Here is a 17,006-nt window from a genome sequence, read left to right as displayed (position 1 = left end):
GCCAACTTTTTGATAGTTATGTTGATAGATAGATTATAGATAGATTGAAAGATAGATGATACATGGATGAGATGATAGATATATGATGTAGATAGAGGGGAGGGGGAGGGGAGAGGGAGAGGAGAGGGAGAGGGCACACATTTATTTAGGGCTTACTATGTTCTAGGCATTGTGCTAAGCACTGAAGATACAAATATAAGCAAAATAAGAGTCTCTACCCTCAAGAAGCAGCTAGGTGGCACAGTGGATAGCATGCCAGGCCCAGTATCAGAAAGACTCCTCTTCCCAAGTTCAAATCTGACCTCAGACATTTATTAGCTGTGTGATCGTGGGCAAGTCATTTAACCCTGTCTGTATCAGTTTACTCATCTGTAAAGTGAGCCGGAGAAGGAAATGGCAAATCACTCCAGGATCTTTGCCAAGGAAACCCCAGACGGGGTCACAAAGAGTCAGGCATGACTGAATGACATTCGAGAAGATTAAATCCTAACAGGGAAGACAAGACATAAAGGGGAGCTGGAAAAAAGGCACCTGTGAAAGAACAAGGCTGATGGCTAGGCCTCTAGTGAGAGGGAACCCACTACCTCTTCCAATGTGGCTTATTCCATTTTCCTACAGCATGAATTATTAGGAAGTTCTTCCGAATATTAAGTCTAAATGTGCTTCTTTTGCAACTTCTCCCCGTTGTTGTTGGTTCTGTCCTCTGGGCCACACCTGATGTGTCTAATCCCTTTGACATAGAAGCCCTTGAAGACAGTTTTCATCACCTCCTCTCCCATCCCACCTCCCCAATTTTTCCCCAGCTTAAACATCCCTAATTCCTTCAGTTGATCTTTATATGGCATACTCTTGCCAATCCTTCACCATGCCAGTCGCCCTTTTCTGAATGTTCTCCAGATAATCATTGTCTTTCCTAAAATGTGGGTCTCAGAACTGAACCTAGAACTCCAGATGTGCTGTGCCCAGTGCAGCCCACAGAGGAAGCCTCACCTGTCCCATCCTGGACACTGGGCTTCTCCCTGTGCAGCCTAAGACAACACTGTCCCTCATGTCCACCTCAGCACTAATCCCTACCTTCCGCACACACCTTCCCACTCATGACAATAATACCTAGACTCATGTGTTGTTTGTTGTTCAGCCATTTCAGTTGTATCTGACTCTTCGTGATTCCATTTGGGGTTTTCTTAGCAAAGATACTAGAGTAGTTCGTCATTTCCTTCTCTAGCTCATTTTACAGTTGAGGAAAATGAGGCATTAACTTGCTGTCTGTTCTCACATTCTATGTATCATCAGATACTCTCTCTGCTCTCTCCGCAACTGTTCTCTCACAGCCCCTCTTCCCCCATCTTCCCCTTCACTCCCTTTTCCTTTTCTCTCTCCTCTCCCTCCTCCACCTCCCCTCCCACTACCAGGTGTCTTGACTGTCTCTTTACAGAGGGCCTGGGCAATCAGTAATCATGAACAGCTGTTTATCAGTTACATAGCCCTTACAAAACCATCTGCATTGCCCCCCCAGGAGTGGGGAACCTGCAGCCTTGAGGCTGTAAAATTTGGATTCAGTCAAAAGGTGACACTTCAGGATCTAGAAGGCCACAGGTTTTCCACCTCTGCCCCAGACTCTCAACCATGACAGCAGGTCCAACATAGAGCAAAGCTACCAGCCAGGTTAGGGAGTGTATATGTGTAATATGTATAAAACGTAAGTCTCAAGGAATTTATGGTATTTCTGAGACAGCATAGTAAAGCAGAAAGAGCACTAGATGGGGGATCGGATGTCCTCTGGGGTAGGCCCTACTCCTGCAGTTTGCAGGTGCTAAGACTGTGGGCAAGTCATTTAACCTCTGGAAGCCTAAGCTTCCTCAGCTATAAAATGCAAGTAGTACTCTTGGAACTACCTACTTTGCAGCACAATTATTTGTAACCTTAAAGAATAAGCTATTATTGTGTATATGTTGTTGCCTGCCTAATAAAATATAAGCTAAAACTGTTTGTTTTTTTTTCCTGAGTCCCCATTGTCTAACCCATCTTCTGGCACATGTCAGGTATTTAATGAATGCTTGTTGAATGAATACACTACTGGAGAGAATACACCTCTTATATAATCCAGTGTCTCAGGTGGTAATTCAGGTAATCAATGCCACAGAAATTGAGAGAAGTGAAATATCCATATGGGTTGGAGTATTTGACTAAGACTTCATAGAGGAAGTGAGACTTGGGCTGGACCTCAAGGTATTGATGTGGGATTTCAATGAGGGGACACCTGCATCTTCATCTGGGCAAAGATCCCCACCTGCAGCATTTAGTCTCAGCTCAGGGAAGAGTGTTGTCTGCAGGACCATTAACTTATGTTACAAACATATGACACGATACCACCATGTTTCCATGTTGCGTAAGATACAATCTGATCAAAGGTCATGTTTTTGGAATGCAAGGGTAACCAGCGAATTAGAATCAATTCAAGGTAGCTGTAGGAGGGAAATGATTTTAAGAGGCACTAACAATGATTTTAATGATGATGATGGGATTTAGCACTTTAATTAAGGTTTGGAGAGTGCTTTACACACATTACCCCATTTGATCATTATAACCACCTTTTGCAGTGGGTGCCATTATTATACCCAGTTGAAGATAAGAATATGGAAGCTCAAATTTGTTAAATGACTTTTCTAGGGTCACAAAAGTAAATGCCTGAGGTAAAAGTCAAATCTGAGTCTTCCAAATTCCCATTGCTTCTCTAGACTGAAGAGATGCTCCTTGGAATTCTCTGTGCTGAGCTGAGTGTCCTCAGCGTTTATGGGAGTAACAGAAAACCACTTCGTTTTCCTTCTCCTTTGACCCATACATGCTTTCAAAGCCAGAATGGGGTTAGTGCTTCTTGGACTACTTGTTTTGTTTTCCTTACCATGATGCCAGACCTCATCTAGGGTCTGTTTGTAATTAACTTGCCATTCTTCGCCCAATAGAAAGACTTGGTTAGCGTGCTGATGTACGTTTGCCAAGAGTCTCTTGCTGCTTCTGTCTCTGATACTATGTGCTGTGTACTTAAGAAATAATAACAGTAATAGCTAGTATTTACATAGTGCTTTAAAATTTGTAAAGCACTTTACCAATATTACTTAATTCTATCATCACAACACCCCAGGAGGTAGGTGCTATCATCCATTATCATCCCCATCTTACAGATGAGGAAACTGAGGCAAAGAGAGGTTAAGTGACTTGTCCAGGGTTAAATAGCTGAGGCTGGATTTGAATTCAGGTCTTCATAATTCTAAGTCCATTGCTTAAACCACTGCACCACTCAGCTGCCTCCAGGATTACTTCTCCAAGCCTAATTGGCCACAGAACACGTCACAAGAAGTGACCAGGGTCCAATTCAACCCTCATGCACGCTCCAAGGGAATGACCATTGTTACAAAATATAAAGCCAATCCATGTGAATGAAAATATTCACAGAAGCTCTTTTTGTTGTGGAAGAACTTTGTCCAAGTCCCAGCCCAAGCCTCACTTACTCATTGTTTAGGTTTTAATGGCTTAGAGTGAGAGTAAATAGCAGTTGTTTCTGTTCTGGCCAGCAACTCTGAGTCTTCCACTTCCAGATTGATTCTTTTGTGTAGGCCATCTTTTGCCTCAATTCCTACCTGGCCTTTAATTACTGAGTGGATGTTGCCCTAGACAAACTGAGACTGGGAAAGACCTTAGCTTAAAAAGGCCAGGCTCTCCTACTGCATCTGGGCCCATGCCCAGTCATCCTGACCTGTGTCTTGCCACAGGACTCAGATGACTCTGGAGAAGATAGTGGGGCTGATGACTTTGCACAGCTCTGCCTCACTTCAATCCAATTCACTTGCAAGACAAGGCATCACCCCGCTGATGTCATTGGTCTTTGAGAATGAAGCACGAACAAGAAGCAAAGAACTGGGTACTAAGGAGGTGTCCTCCTTTTTGGGAATGGCTAAGCAGATTGTGGCATATGAATGTAATGGGATATTATTGTGCCATAAGAAATGAAGAAGGCAATGGTATCAGAGCAACCTGGAAACTAATGCAGGGTGAAGTGAGCAGAACCAGGAGAACAATTTATTTCATAACAACATTGTAAAGAGAAACAACTTTGAAAGACTTGAGAATGCAATGACCAACCATGATTCCAGAGGACCAATTATAAAGTATGTTAACCACCTCCTGGCAGAAAGGTGATGGATTCAGGATGTGGAATGAAGCACGTACCTTTTGAGCATGGACAATGCAGGAATTTGTTTCCTTTGACTATGCATATTTGTTACACAAGTTTTGTGATTTTTTTTCAGTGGGATTGGAAGGGCAAGAAAATCAGCTTATGTTAATTGAAAATCAATTCAATTTTAGAAACCAAAAAACAAAAGCATAAACCCAGCCTCTTAGCCCAAGGTACCCTCTGTTTTCTTGATGACATCTTTCCTGACCCAAACTCAGATCCCAGACTTGAACATGCTCACAAAGAAGGACAGCATATCATAAAGCACATTAAAAAGTGAGTTATCCCCTAGGAAGGAACCTGTTTAAATGGTGCCTGAGATGCATAGTTAACTGAAGTTCAGACCACGCTGATCTATTCCTTTGTGTGCATGGGTAAGAGGACATGGTAGTGGATCTATGGGTGCCGATTATCAAGAGAGACATGTTTATAACATGGCAAATCTCTCCTGTCCTTTGCTGGCCCCAAGGAGGAACACTGCTATGATCTATTCACCCCTTCAGCAGAATGTCCATGAAGGCTCAGGATAGAAACATAAGTGAGGATGGGGAGCAGGAGGTAGGCAGTTTGGATGAATGAGGCATTGTGGTTGAGTTTATGACCTTTAATTATCACTGGTGGGGGCAGCTAGGTGGCACAGTGGATGGAGCATCGGCCCTGAAGTCAGGAGGACCTGAGTTCAAATCTGGCCTTAGACCAAACACTTGACACTTACTAGCTGTGTGACCCTGGGCAAGTCACTTAACCCCAATTGCTTAAATATATATATATGTGTGTATATATCTACCTATAGATATAGATATAGATATATACACACACACACATATATATATATATCACTGGTGAGAGGAACGTATTTCATGGACAGAGAGAGAAATGGGATATTTGTTGTTATTGTTCAGCTGTTTTCAGTCATATTCGACTCTCTGTGAACCAATTTGGGGTTTTCTAGGCAGAGACACTGGAATGGTTTGCCATTTCCTTCTCCATTTCATTTTCCAGTTGAGGAAACTGAGGCAAACAGGGTTAAGTGACTTGCCCAGGGTCACACAGCTAGTAAGTATCTGAAGCCAGATTTGAACTCAGGAAGATGAATCTTCCTAACTGCAGTCCCACCGCTCTATACACCAAGCCGCTAGCTGCCCCAACAGTATGATAACAAAAAAAACAATCCTGAGCCAAGAAACCTCAGAAAAGGTGTCTGTGTAGAATGTACATAACATTCTGCTGTAAGGGCACATCTAGAACCCATTCTTGTATGGTCATATTGACTCACCAAAATAAGTGTTGACTTTTGTTCTCTGAGCAAAAGGATTTTGTTCATACGTGTATAGCTCAGCACCTGAAGTTGGCCGAGGGGTGATGGTTTTCTTTTTGGCTATAGCGACTCATGATGACTGTCTAGTAAGTGATGAGAGGATTGGGAGGGCTTGCAATATGCCTCGGTGGAAGGAAAACCCTCTCTCTGATGATGGGAGAGCCCACTCATAAACTCACGGGTATTTAGAAGTATTGAAATATGTATGTATGTGTATATGTGCATACGTGTATAGGTACATAATGTCTATATGATGGGGAGAACTGGGATAGTAAGTAGGCCTGTGATTTTTATGCTGTAAGGAACTCTCAGTAAGTAATGTATACCTAAGTAATTTGTTACTTTCTTTGCAGTTTATAGTTCAAGGGAGTTGCATGAGGCACTGAGAAGTTAAGTGAATTGCTTACACACACACACACACTCACATACATGTAAACACATATACATACACATACACACATGAACACGACAGAGGCAGGACTCAAGCCTAGGTCTTCCTGCCTCCAAAACCAACTCTTTCTTCACCGTTACTGGGCCATCTCCAGTCGTCCTGATCTATATCCAGCCACCGGACCCAGATGGCTCTGTAGAAGAAAGTGAGGCTGGTGACTTTGCACCGCCCTCCCTCACTTAGATCCAATTCACTTGCATGTCATGGCATCACCTCCCTAATATCATGGTGCTCTTTGAGAATGAGGACAAACAATAACCTATGAGTAGTCCAAGCTGCACCACTAGGGACCCAATGGCCAGTTTCATTTGGGCAAATCAGCTCCTCCTCCCCACTCCTCCCTTCCCTTTCCCTCTTCTCTTCTCCCCTCCCCTTTCCTCCTCTTCTCTCTGCTCCTCTCCTTTCCCCTCTCCTCCCCTCCCCTCACATATTGTATAAAAATACATACTATATAACATAGTATATGAATATATGTATTATTTATATAATATATAATTATATAATACAGTATTATATATGCCGAATATAAATACATATTATATAATATATAAATAAGGCTTGCACAACATATGGTCCGGGCTGCTTGTGGCCTGCCAAAGGATTTCGGGTGATTGTCACAAGACCCACGACAACCAACAAGGAAGCAGCCCAGGCCGTTTGTCAGACCTGATGTAAATATAATTACATAAGATATAAATATAATTATATTATATAATAATATTATATGTAGTATCAGTTCATATTTATATAATGATTTAATGTTTGCAAAGTCCTTTACATTCATTATAATATTTTATTCTCACAACAACTCTGTGATGTAGCTACTATTACTCTCCTCCTACAGATTATGAAATTGAAATGATTTGCCCAGGGTCACACAACTAGAAAGGGTAGAAGGCAGGATTCGAGCCCAAGTCTTATTGACACCAAGGCCAGCAGTGCTCTATTCCTTATACCAGATTGCTTCTCTAAAGGTATGGATGCATACATGTAGATTTTGTTTTTTTCTCTGTATTGGCAGAAATCAACTTTATTTGTGTGTAAATATCTATATGTATACCAACATTGTGTGTCTGATGCACACATCCATATGTATATACACACAACATGTAGACATAATTATGATTTACACATATGGATGTAGGTATCAGATTCTCCTGCCTCCAGGATCAAGTTCAGATTCCTCTGTTTCACATTTAAAGCCTTTCACATAGTATAAGCAAACTTATTGTATAGAGAGTTACACCTATATGTATCTAGGCATCAGACTCTATGGTTTCTAGGTGCTAGTACAAACTCCTCTGGTTGGCATTTAAAGTCCTTCCCAGTCTGATTCCAGACTACCTCTCCAGATTTATTACATGTTATTTTCCCTCAGGTGGTCAATAGTCCAGTCAACCTTGTCTTCTTGCTTTTCCTCATACCTGCCATTTTCATCTCTGTGCTTTTTTGTCCCTCATGCCCAAAATGAACTCCCTTCTTACCTCTGTGTCTTACACTGCCTCGTTTTCTTTAATATTCAGCTCACACACTAGCTTCTTTATAAAAGCCTCTTCTGATCCACCTCCAACCCTTGAAGCTGCTTGTGCCTCAATCCTTAATAGTCCCTTGTCTTTATTTTGCACAAATTTTGTATATGTCTATGTAGCAACCCCTTTGGGCTACCTCCTCAACTTAGCTCTTGAAAGTTTCAGGTTTGGTCTCTTCTATTTTTTATTTTTATTTATTTATTTTTGGAGGAGATCGAGGTTAAGTGACTTGTCCAGGGTGTAAAGTGTATGAAGCCGCATTTTAACTCAGGTCCTCCTGACTCCAAGGCCTATCTACTGCACCACCTAGCTGCCAATTTTATTTTTATTTTTAACTAATTTTATTTTTTTTCAGGTTTAGTCTCAAGGAGGCAACTCTGACCCCAGTTAAAGCCATAGATCAAAGCCCTTACCAATGTGTTTACCTTTAATGATTGGCCAGTAGGCACTATTAACTAAAAGGAAAAGCATTTACTGGGTTGGAAGAGTAAGAACAGTAACTACAAAACATTCTGCCCTACCCAACCCACGCCCCCACCATAAACTTGGGCTGAAGTTTCAAATAACATCAGTGGGAAAAATGGGTGCATACACAGAGAATACTGATAGAGACACACATGCTGGGAACACACGTGGCCAAGATAATTTCTGCCTCCAGCACCATAGAGTTTCTATGTACTTTCTCTTCTCATTGTTGTTCAGCTGGACTTTCTGGGGCTACTCCCCCCCCTCCCACACACACTAGATTCCTGATTCTTAAATACATATCTAGCTCTCTTCTCTGCTTCCAAGGGCCACACCCATCACAGCAGTCTTTTGAATTGGCTCTTTTTGGGTCCGTTCCCTGCTGTTTCTCCTCCTGGGCAAGTAGCTAGCTCCTCCTGCAAAATGCCATTGCTGGGGGGGGGGGTGCAAAAAAGAGAAGAAATTCCTTGACCATCCTCTGGTAGAGGTGAAAGAGGAAAGGCAAAGAGCTGGGTTCTTCATCTCTAGGTGTTTCTTTTCTCTGATGCAAGGAGCCACACTCCTCAGGGCTATCTCCTATTTCCACTGACTATCTAATGATCTCGTCTTACTTTTTGAAGTCCCATTGCAGTCATGGGTGGGAAGGTGACCAAGCCTTAGCAAGCCAACATCTAGTTGTTGTTCAGTCATGTCCAACTCTTTGTGATCCCATTTGGGGTTTTCTTGGCAAAGACATTGGAGTAGTTTGCCATTTCCTTCTCCAGCTCATTTTACAGATGAGGAAACTGAGGCAAATGGATACGTGACTTGCCCAGGGTCACACAGCTAGTAAGTGTCTGAGGCCAAATTTAAATTCAAGAAGATGAGTCTTTCTGATTCTAAGCCCAGTGCTCTATCCACTGTGCCACCCATCATACTTGACTGAAGACTTTACACCTTTACCTACTTTTTTGTTTATCTGTCTCCTTATGTTCTGTTTTCAGCTAATTTATGGGGGAGAGTCAATTCAACCAGAGGTCTCCTGACAAACTCTGCCTACTATACTTATATATGTACATCTTATCTCCGCCATAAAAAGGAAGCTTCTTGAGGGTTGGGACTGTTTAATCTTTGTATCTCCAGAGCATAGCACAAAGCCTAGCATATAATAGTTAGTTGCTAAAAGAATGCTTGTGATTGATTGACATACATAAGTGGTCCTAGGTAAGGAGTCTATGTAAAGGAATGAGGGAATCCTCCTGCTTTTTGTTTTAGCATTCCAACAATGAGACTCACAGTCTTGTATTATCAGTTTCCAAAATAGTAGCTAATGTTGGAGGCCATGTAGGTAATCTTCTTGAGGACAGGGGCTGTCTGATTTTTTTATTTGTATCTATAGCACTTCCTGCAATGTCTGGCACATCATAGTCACTTAATAAATGCCTTTTTTATTCATTCGTTCATTGATTCCCCCTCATTTGGTAACCCCATTCTGCATCATTCAGGCAGAGATTTCCCTCAGACTGTGGTTTGCTGGAAGCCTTCCATTTTTTCCTCTTAATATACCCAAAACCAGATCATTTGGCATTGGAATCCTCCATGTATGAGTCATAACCTGGTAGTTATTATCTAGTTTCATTGCTGGCCACAGTTCATCAACTCTCCTGAATTTTTGTCTTCCAGACAGGAAGTCCTATTAGCTGTGCTGTGGGCAACAACATGGCTTCCTCATTCTTGAAGTACTCAAAGTACAGGTCTCTAGGACGCTACAGCTTTCACCGAAGTATCAGGGTACACTAAGTGAAATTAGTGGTGTCATTACTGGGAACATTTAAAAGGTCACATGTTGACTCCAAGGAGTCTTCTGCTGAGACTTCAGTGACTCTGGCATGTTAAATAGAGTGTGATGGATATTGGGGTGTGTGTGTGTGTGTGTGTGTGTGTGTGTGTGTATGTTATTGATATCAATAGAGTGTGATTGATATAGGTCACTTGGAAGTTCATATGGCGAAGTTCATATGGCAAAGTTCTTGAGTTCTTAATTTCTACCAGGCTAAGTATCTCCTTGAGCAACCAGTTCTCAAAATCTTGAACCCTGACTGGAATGAATCCTGACAAAAGAACCATATGAGAAATGCATCACCTATAGCACTTGAGGCACCATAGCATAGTGGAAAGAACATCAGACTTGGAGTTAGGAACATTTGGTTTAAAATCCTGCCTCTGAGACCTATCAGCTATGTGGCTATGTGAAAGTTACTGAGCCACTCTGAACTTTCTCTATAAAGACAGGATCAAAGTATTTAAAACACCTAACTCATGGAATTATTGTGAGCCTCCAGATGAGATAATGAATACAAAGCTCTTTGCAAACTTCCTTCCCCTTCTCTCCCTTCCCCATTGTCACTAATAGGAAGAATGGCTACTCCTTCCAGCTTCTGGATTGTTTCTTCCAGAAGCCTTCCAAAAATACAGTCTTCAACATCCACATTTAAGCATGTCATCAACTGCAGGACTCTGAGATGGTCTCTGCTCTAATCTCTCATCTCTAGAAAGGACTCACAATCTAGGTGCTACATTCACTGTCCACTCCATGTGGTATATTGGGTCTTGGGATCAGGGCATATCCTTCCTACTCTCGAAGTAGGTGATCAGACATTTAATACTTCCCAAGGAAAGCTTCAGCTAATGGGAAGTATATAGTAACCTTAAGTCTATTGGTTATTCAGAGCTTTCTTGGCAATAATTACTCTTCCTTCCCCTCCCAAGGACAGTTATAGCTGGAAGTGGGAACCAATAGTGATCTCTCAGTCTTGTTCAATGCTTGGCCTACTAGGTCTTAATGTAGCCCAAGACCACTAGGCTTTGCTTCTCTTAAAATCCTACCTTGGGATCAGTAACTCCCTGAGAAGTCTAGTGGGATCATTAAACCTCATGGGCTGCCCAGTGGGGTCAATAACCTCCCTTTATCAATAAGCATTTAAAAAGCGAATAATGGCACCTGGCTCACCCTGACTTTATTTCCCCTTCCATTAAGTGGCTAGCATCTCAGAAAGGCTAAAAGAAGCTAAGGCAATTTTCTCATAATTTTTATTCCTTTTTTCTCCAATCAAATTATGTTTTTGTTTTTGTTTTGTGTCTGGACTGATTCTTAGCAACAACTCTGCATTTAATAACCTGTCATCACTGCTTACAAGACTGGTAATGGCTGAAATGCAGTCTCCAAGGATAGTAGGGAGAAAACGAGGCAGACCTCCACTTCACTCGGCACCAATGAAAATGGCGGTCCCCAACCTTTACTCTTCTTCTGCCTGTTCGTTACCAGTTGTGAAGATCCCAAAGAAGAGAGGCCGGAAACCGGGGCACAAGGTATGTTTCCAATGCATCTTTCCTCTAAGGTTGTCTTAGACTGACACCACTAGCATCAGAGTGGAATTAAAATATGAAACATAGCAAAAGGTGGAACAGGCATTGTAGAGTCTGCTAAGGACAGAATGAGAAGTTTTTGTCAATGCCATGTATCACCACATCTCATTGTTACAGCATGCCTACTTAACATGTAATAATAAAAGCAGCTCCTATCTATATAAGGCAGCTAAGTGGTGTAGTAGATAGATTACTGGGCTTGGAATCAAGAAGACTCATCTTCATAAGTCCACATCTGGCCTCAGACACTTATTAGCTGTGTGACCCAGAGCAAGCCCTGTTTGCCTCAGTTTCTCATCTATGAAATGAGCTGGAGAAGGAAATGGCAAACCATTGCAGTATCTTTGCCAAGAAAACCCCAAATGGGGTCACAAAGAGTTGGATACAACTGAAACAACTCAACAACAACCCATCTATATAACACTTTGAGAATAATAATGCAGTTTACATACATTATCTTATTTGATCCTCACAACAGCCTTGTTTTAAGGTACTATTATTATTATTATTATTATTCTCATTTACATATTAGGAAACTGAGCCTCAGGGAGTGACTAGCCCAGGGTGACAACAGCTCCTAAGTGGGTAAGGTGAGATGCAAACGCAAGGCTTCTGATTCTATGGTTAGCACTTTATCTCCTGTAGCATCAATATAATCATATCATTTTTGGGGTTAGGGAAACTGAATTAATAAGAGACAAGGTAAGATAGAGATAGAGAAAATTTGGCAGCACACAGCTAAACCCAGGTCTCTAAAGCCATCACCTAAGTTAGCCTTTCAAGCAACAGACCATTACCTGACTTCTTACTGGAGCTGTTTTCAAAGCCACCATCCAAAAAGCATTTGTCATTTGAGTGGAAGCAGATGATGTCTTTCAGACAGTTAAATAAATAATACTATCAAGGCTATGTCAAGGAATCATAGAAGAGTTTTCCCAAAGCCAGCTCACCCGGAGACCCCATGAGGAAAACACAGCTCATTAATTCACAACTTCCTGCTTGCATAAAGGAAACATGATGTCAGGCTTGGCTCCTCTTTGATGGATTCCCAGTGATTTGGAAGTGGGGAAAGAACCAAGTTCTCTGATGTAATCCCAGTCATATAAACAAACTCCAAACCAGGGACAGTCTTCTTCCCTTCTGAGTTGGGAGCCAAGTATTTCTGAAGAGTCTCCCAGAGAAGAAAGACCATCATGCTGGCCATTTCTGAGCATTTTCGACTTCAGTAAATTCGATTCAGAAGCTTTCTCTTGTTTGGAGAGAAGGAAAGGCTTAGGCATCCATCTTGAGTTTGGAATACTCTGTTCAAAATGCAAATTTCCAATTAACTCCCATAGATTTAGGAAAATGTATGGAAATTATTTCAGATCTGCAGAAAGACAAAGCCTCTGGAAAGTCTGTAATGAATTCAGCCCTGTCCCCTTTGGTTCTGAAGGAACCAAATGCTAGGAAAAAGAAAAAAACAACACAGAAATACACATGCACACAAAACATTCATATACATATGTAAAAAGAGGCTACTTAAAGTTATTTAAGGGTTATTCATTTTTTGGATTCAGTCATCTGATGAGGTAAATATGCCTCTAGTCTCCAGATGATTTTTCTTGGACTGGATAACTTCTTTCTCATTGGCTAAGTCTTGATTTAGAAGGTACTCTTTCAGAACTGGTATCAAACTGATATCATTCCTCCCAGCTCCCTATCTTAATGGCACCGAGGTCTGACTATTCCACCTGCATGCTTGGAGCAGAACAGACCATTTGCTGATCCAGGGAACAAATCCAGGGACTGGAAGAAAAGCTGTGAAACTTCAGTTCCCTCCTACACCCTTGGGAGCTGTGGCCCATAAATAAAAAATGCCAGCAAAGATACTTTTTACTGCAGCCAGAAAGATGGGAATGTGTTCCATAGCTTGAGCCTGACTTCATGATTTTCCTTCCTTTTAAAACCCACCATTTTCAGTCATTCTGTCCTTAGGGCCACATAGCCAGCTGGCCTTTTTCATTGTTTTACATTTTAGTTCCACTTGGGAGGCAGTAGTATCAGTCTTCATGGTTGGGGACATTTTGGGAGGGAGCTTCTGAGACCGAGGTGGTTCAGGGTACTTGTCTTTACAAAGAAGGCTAGTCACTCCCATTCAGTTAGGCTTTGGGATCAAATGAGGTAACATATAAAGTGCTTCACAAACTTTAAAATGCTATATAAATGCCAACTATTGTTATTATTTTTAACAACAGCGACAACAATAATGTTAATAATAATGATGATGATATTTGGTGGGCAGCAAGCCCTACTACTCTCTCTGGGTCCTCCTATGGAAGTCCAGGTCAGCCTCATACACCAAGAGGTAGATCACTCATAATAACTGGTGGTGGGGCTAGTGTTCTAGGGTTTTGTTTCAAATGAAAGGATCATTTTATTCTTTGGAACTGGGGAGAAGAATTCTGTGCAATTGAAAAGCTTAAGACCCCTGGCAAGACAATTATATAGTAACACCTCACTTTCCCAGATGTCACCTATTGGGCAACCTCAGCTTTCTGGAACATTGCCCAGAATCCAGATGTGAACAAATTCCCCTCCCCCCCCATTAACTATTTTGGGTGGGAATCTGTCTAAACTGAATTATACCTCTCCCTGCCACCTTAAATAGAGCATTCATAGCATAATTAAACCTTTTCTTATTGACCTAGGGTCATCCTTATAAACATCATTCATTGTACTGATCTGTATACATTTACATTGGTGGTTTCTGAGAGTTTTGGTGTATTGAAGGCATATTGTCTACTCCTCCCACCCCCGTCCCAATTATTTCACTTGTTGAGTTCATGGTCTGGACCTTTTTTTTTTTCAACATCTGTTTAAAAATCTTTCTATAATGCGCTGATATTGATTTATTATTTAGTAATTATAAGACATCAAGCACAATTCACTGCTTCTTTGTCACTTCTGGATTTTGTAATGTGTTAGCATCAAGCTTAGGAGAATTGAGTCCCTTCATTTTCCATAACGATTTTAAATGTTCAGTGCTGTAAATGAGGAAGTTACAGAAGACTGGGCTGTATTATACATGCACTGACCCCAAAATGTAGTGTGGGACGTGGTGTTTGGACTAGGATATGGATTTTTAAAAAAAGCTTATCTTCTTTTCAATTGCTTCTTTTCCCGAAGGCAAAAGTGCAGGAATGTTCTGGTTAATGAAATTGCTATCTTTTGAATTAATTTGTAGGGCTTTCAATGGAACTTCAACAATAATTTCTTATTCCAGTCAAGAAAACTGTAACCCTTGTTTCTGGTTGCCCCAGCTCTTGGGCTGTTTTAAAGAATGATACATCGTAGATCAATTATTATTTACAAGCACTTATTTTGGTATCTTGGGAAGTTGCAGCATAGATGCAGACGTGGGTTCAAGCTTTTCCACTGACACATGCTGTCTTTGTGACATGCTTTCCGTGTTTTAGACAAGTCTGTAGGATTACCAGTCAGGAATGATAATGCTCAAATTGACCTGAGTCTGGCAAGAGAAGCTAAGGACCAAAACAAGAGGTCTTTAAGCAGAGGCTAGATGACTATTTAGTGAATGTTATATTAGGTATTCTTTTTATCCATGGAGTGAACCATTGAGATTTATCCCCATTCTCAAACTATGATCCTGTGAAATGTCAGAGAAGGTTCTGACTTTTATTGGTAAAAGGAGTTTCCTCACCTGGGAATTCCCTCTGCTATTGGAACCGCAGTCCGGTCCTGTCCGCTGTCCTATCTTGATACAGTGAGCATGGGGCATAGGGTAGGAGAAGGTGGATTTTTCAAGACAGGTGAAAATCATCTCAATTTCTTTTTTTCTCTCAATTTCAGCCTTGAAAGAAATGAGGTTCTTGAACACAGTGAGAAGCTGTGAGCATGTGTATCTAGGGTCTCGGTGCCTGAAGACTGAAAATAATACTGCCTTGTCCAAACATTGACATTTCTTGCTTCAATTTTTCCAATTCATTCTCCTTGACATTTCTGTTGTCTTTTGTACAGTTTGTACCATCTCCTATGAGTTGATTGTTAAAATTTCAATTTGAGCATTTATAACCCCAGAAATAAGCAAATGCTTTGAATCAGTCATGATTTACTGTTTTGATGAATACCTAGACTTAAGAAAGTGATGGAGAAAATGTTAATAATGTCTACTAAAATTATAAGTGTGCTCCTACACACATTTTTTCAGAGAGCTGATTGTTAAACATATCACTACATAGGACCTAGGAGTTGACCCCAAGTCTCCTCATCCCGAGATCATAGATAGATTTAGATCTGAAAGAGACCATTTAGTCCAACCCCAGCACTTTTTAAATGAGGAAAAATGTAGCCCTGAGAGGTTCAGTGATTTGCCCAAAGTCACACAGGTGAGTCAGAAGCAGAATGTGAGTCCTGGCGTTCTGACTCTATAGCCAGCATTTATTCCACACTTCTCCAAAACCCAAATTTCTTGTAGCAACAACATATGAGTTATTACAGAACAGATGGAAAAAAAGTTTTTTGAATTTTAGCAAACTGGTAATTTACAGCCCAAATTTAAATTCATTCTGAGTTTTAGGAGGGCAGGAGTGGAGGGCGGGAGTAGTTAGGGGGTAGTCTATCTTCTTTAGTGTACAATCCCTTTGGTCTATTGCCTTATTTTATTTCCCTGAAAAAAAATAATGATACCCTGGGATACCATGTATAATGGTTAGCCCACTCCTGGCAAGTCTATTAGGCATTGTTTTTAGAATTGTATTTTGGCAAGTTTCTTTTTTCCCTTCTTCTTGTGTTCTTTTCCTGCTGAAGGAATAATAAAGTAGCGTACCATCCCTTGCATCTACACAGATGATGTTACAGAAGCCTTTATCTAGTAGTGATGGACCTGTGCCAGTTCTCTCTTCTTGCCTTTTCATGTTCTCTTTTGCATGGGGTGAGAAACAACATTCCTTGGCCTTGGGAACCAGAAGGCCTACACTGAAATCTAAGCTTGAGTACTATGGGGAAGTCCCTTCACCTTCCTTAAAACCTCATTCTTCTGATCTGTAATCATCATCATCATCATCATTATCATAGCAATAATGATGACAATGACAGTTAGCATTCACATCGTGCTTGAAGTTTGAAAAAGCATGTTATTATCTCATTTGACCCTTGGAACGTACGTGTAGTTATTACTACCATTTTACAGGTAAAGAAACTGAGGTTATGTGACTTGCCTAGGGTCACATAGCTAGTAAGTATCTGAGGCAAGATTTGAATTCACATCTCCCTGACTTTAGGTCTTGTATTTTACCCATTGTGCCCCCTAGTTGCTGAGTGTTGTTATCCCCATCTGCAAAATGAAGATAATAATACTTATATCATGAACCTCATAGGATTGTTATGGGGAAAGTGTTTTGTAAACCTTAAAGCCTATAGAAAAGTAAATGATAGTTTCTTATCATGATTGTTATTACAAAATGGTATCTGGTATAGGTTGGTAGTACAATCTTTTTCTAGCCCAAGAAAAATCAAATCAATCAACAAGCATTTATTAAGTGCCTACTGTTTGCCAGGAACTGGGCTTGGCATGGCAAATAACAAAGACAAGAAGCAGTCCTG

At 41.0% G+C, this 17,006-nt stretch overlaps 1 protein-coding gene across 9 annotated transcripts in view; it reads left to right on the top strand.

Moving 5' to 3' along the window:
* Positions 1 to 17,006, top strand: part of SCML4 (Scm polycomb group protein like 4) — a 218,522-nt gene that overhangs the window by 81,204 nt on the left and 120,312 nt on the right. For 7 of the 9 annotated variants that reach the window (XR_003568553.1, XM_027855491.1, XM_027855524.1 and 4 more), the window contains exons 3-4: positions 6,848 to 6,977; positions 11,132 to 11,345. Coding sequence is in view for 8 of the 9 variants with exons in the window: in XM_027855491.1 (XP_027711292.1) it covers positions 11,181 to 11,345 (165 nt within the window). In the remaining variant the exon portion in view is untranslated. The remainder of the gene's footprint in view (positions 1 to 6,847; positions 6,978 to 11,131; positions 11,346 to 17,006) is intronic. The other 2 variants (XM_027855467.1, XM_027855477.1) reach the window with 1 other exon arrangement.

This window comes from Vombatus ursinus, unplaced genomic scaffold, assembly GCF_900497805.2.
Source record: "Vombatus ursinus unplaced genomic scaffold, bare-nosed wombat genome assembly UNPS02000582.1, whole genome shotgun sequence".
Classification (NCBI taxonomy): Eukaryota; Metazoa; Chordata; class Mammalia; order Diprotodontia; family Vombatidae; genus Vombatus; species Vombatus ursinus.
The sequence above is the reverse complement of the archived record's forward strand: the minus strand, read 5'-3'. Positions and strand labels throughout refer to the sequence as shown.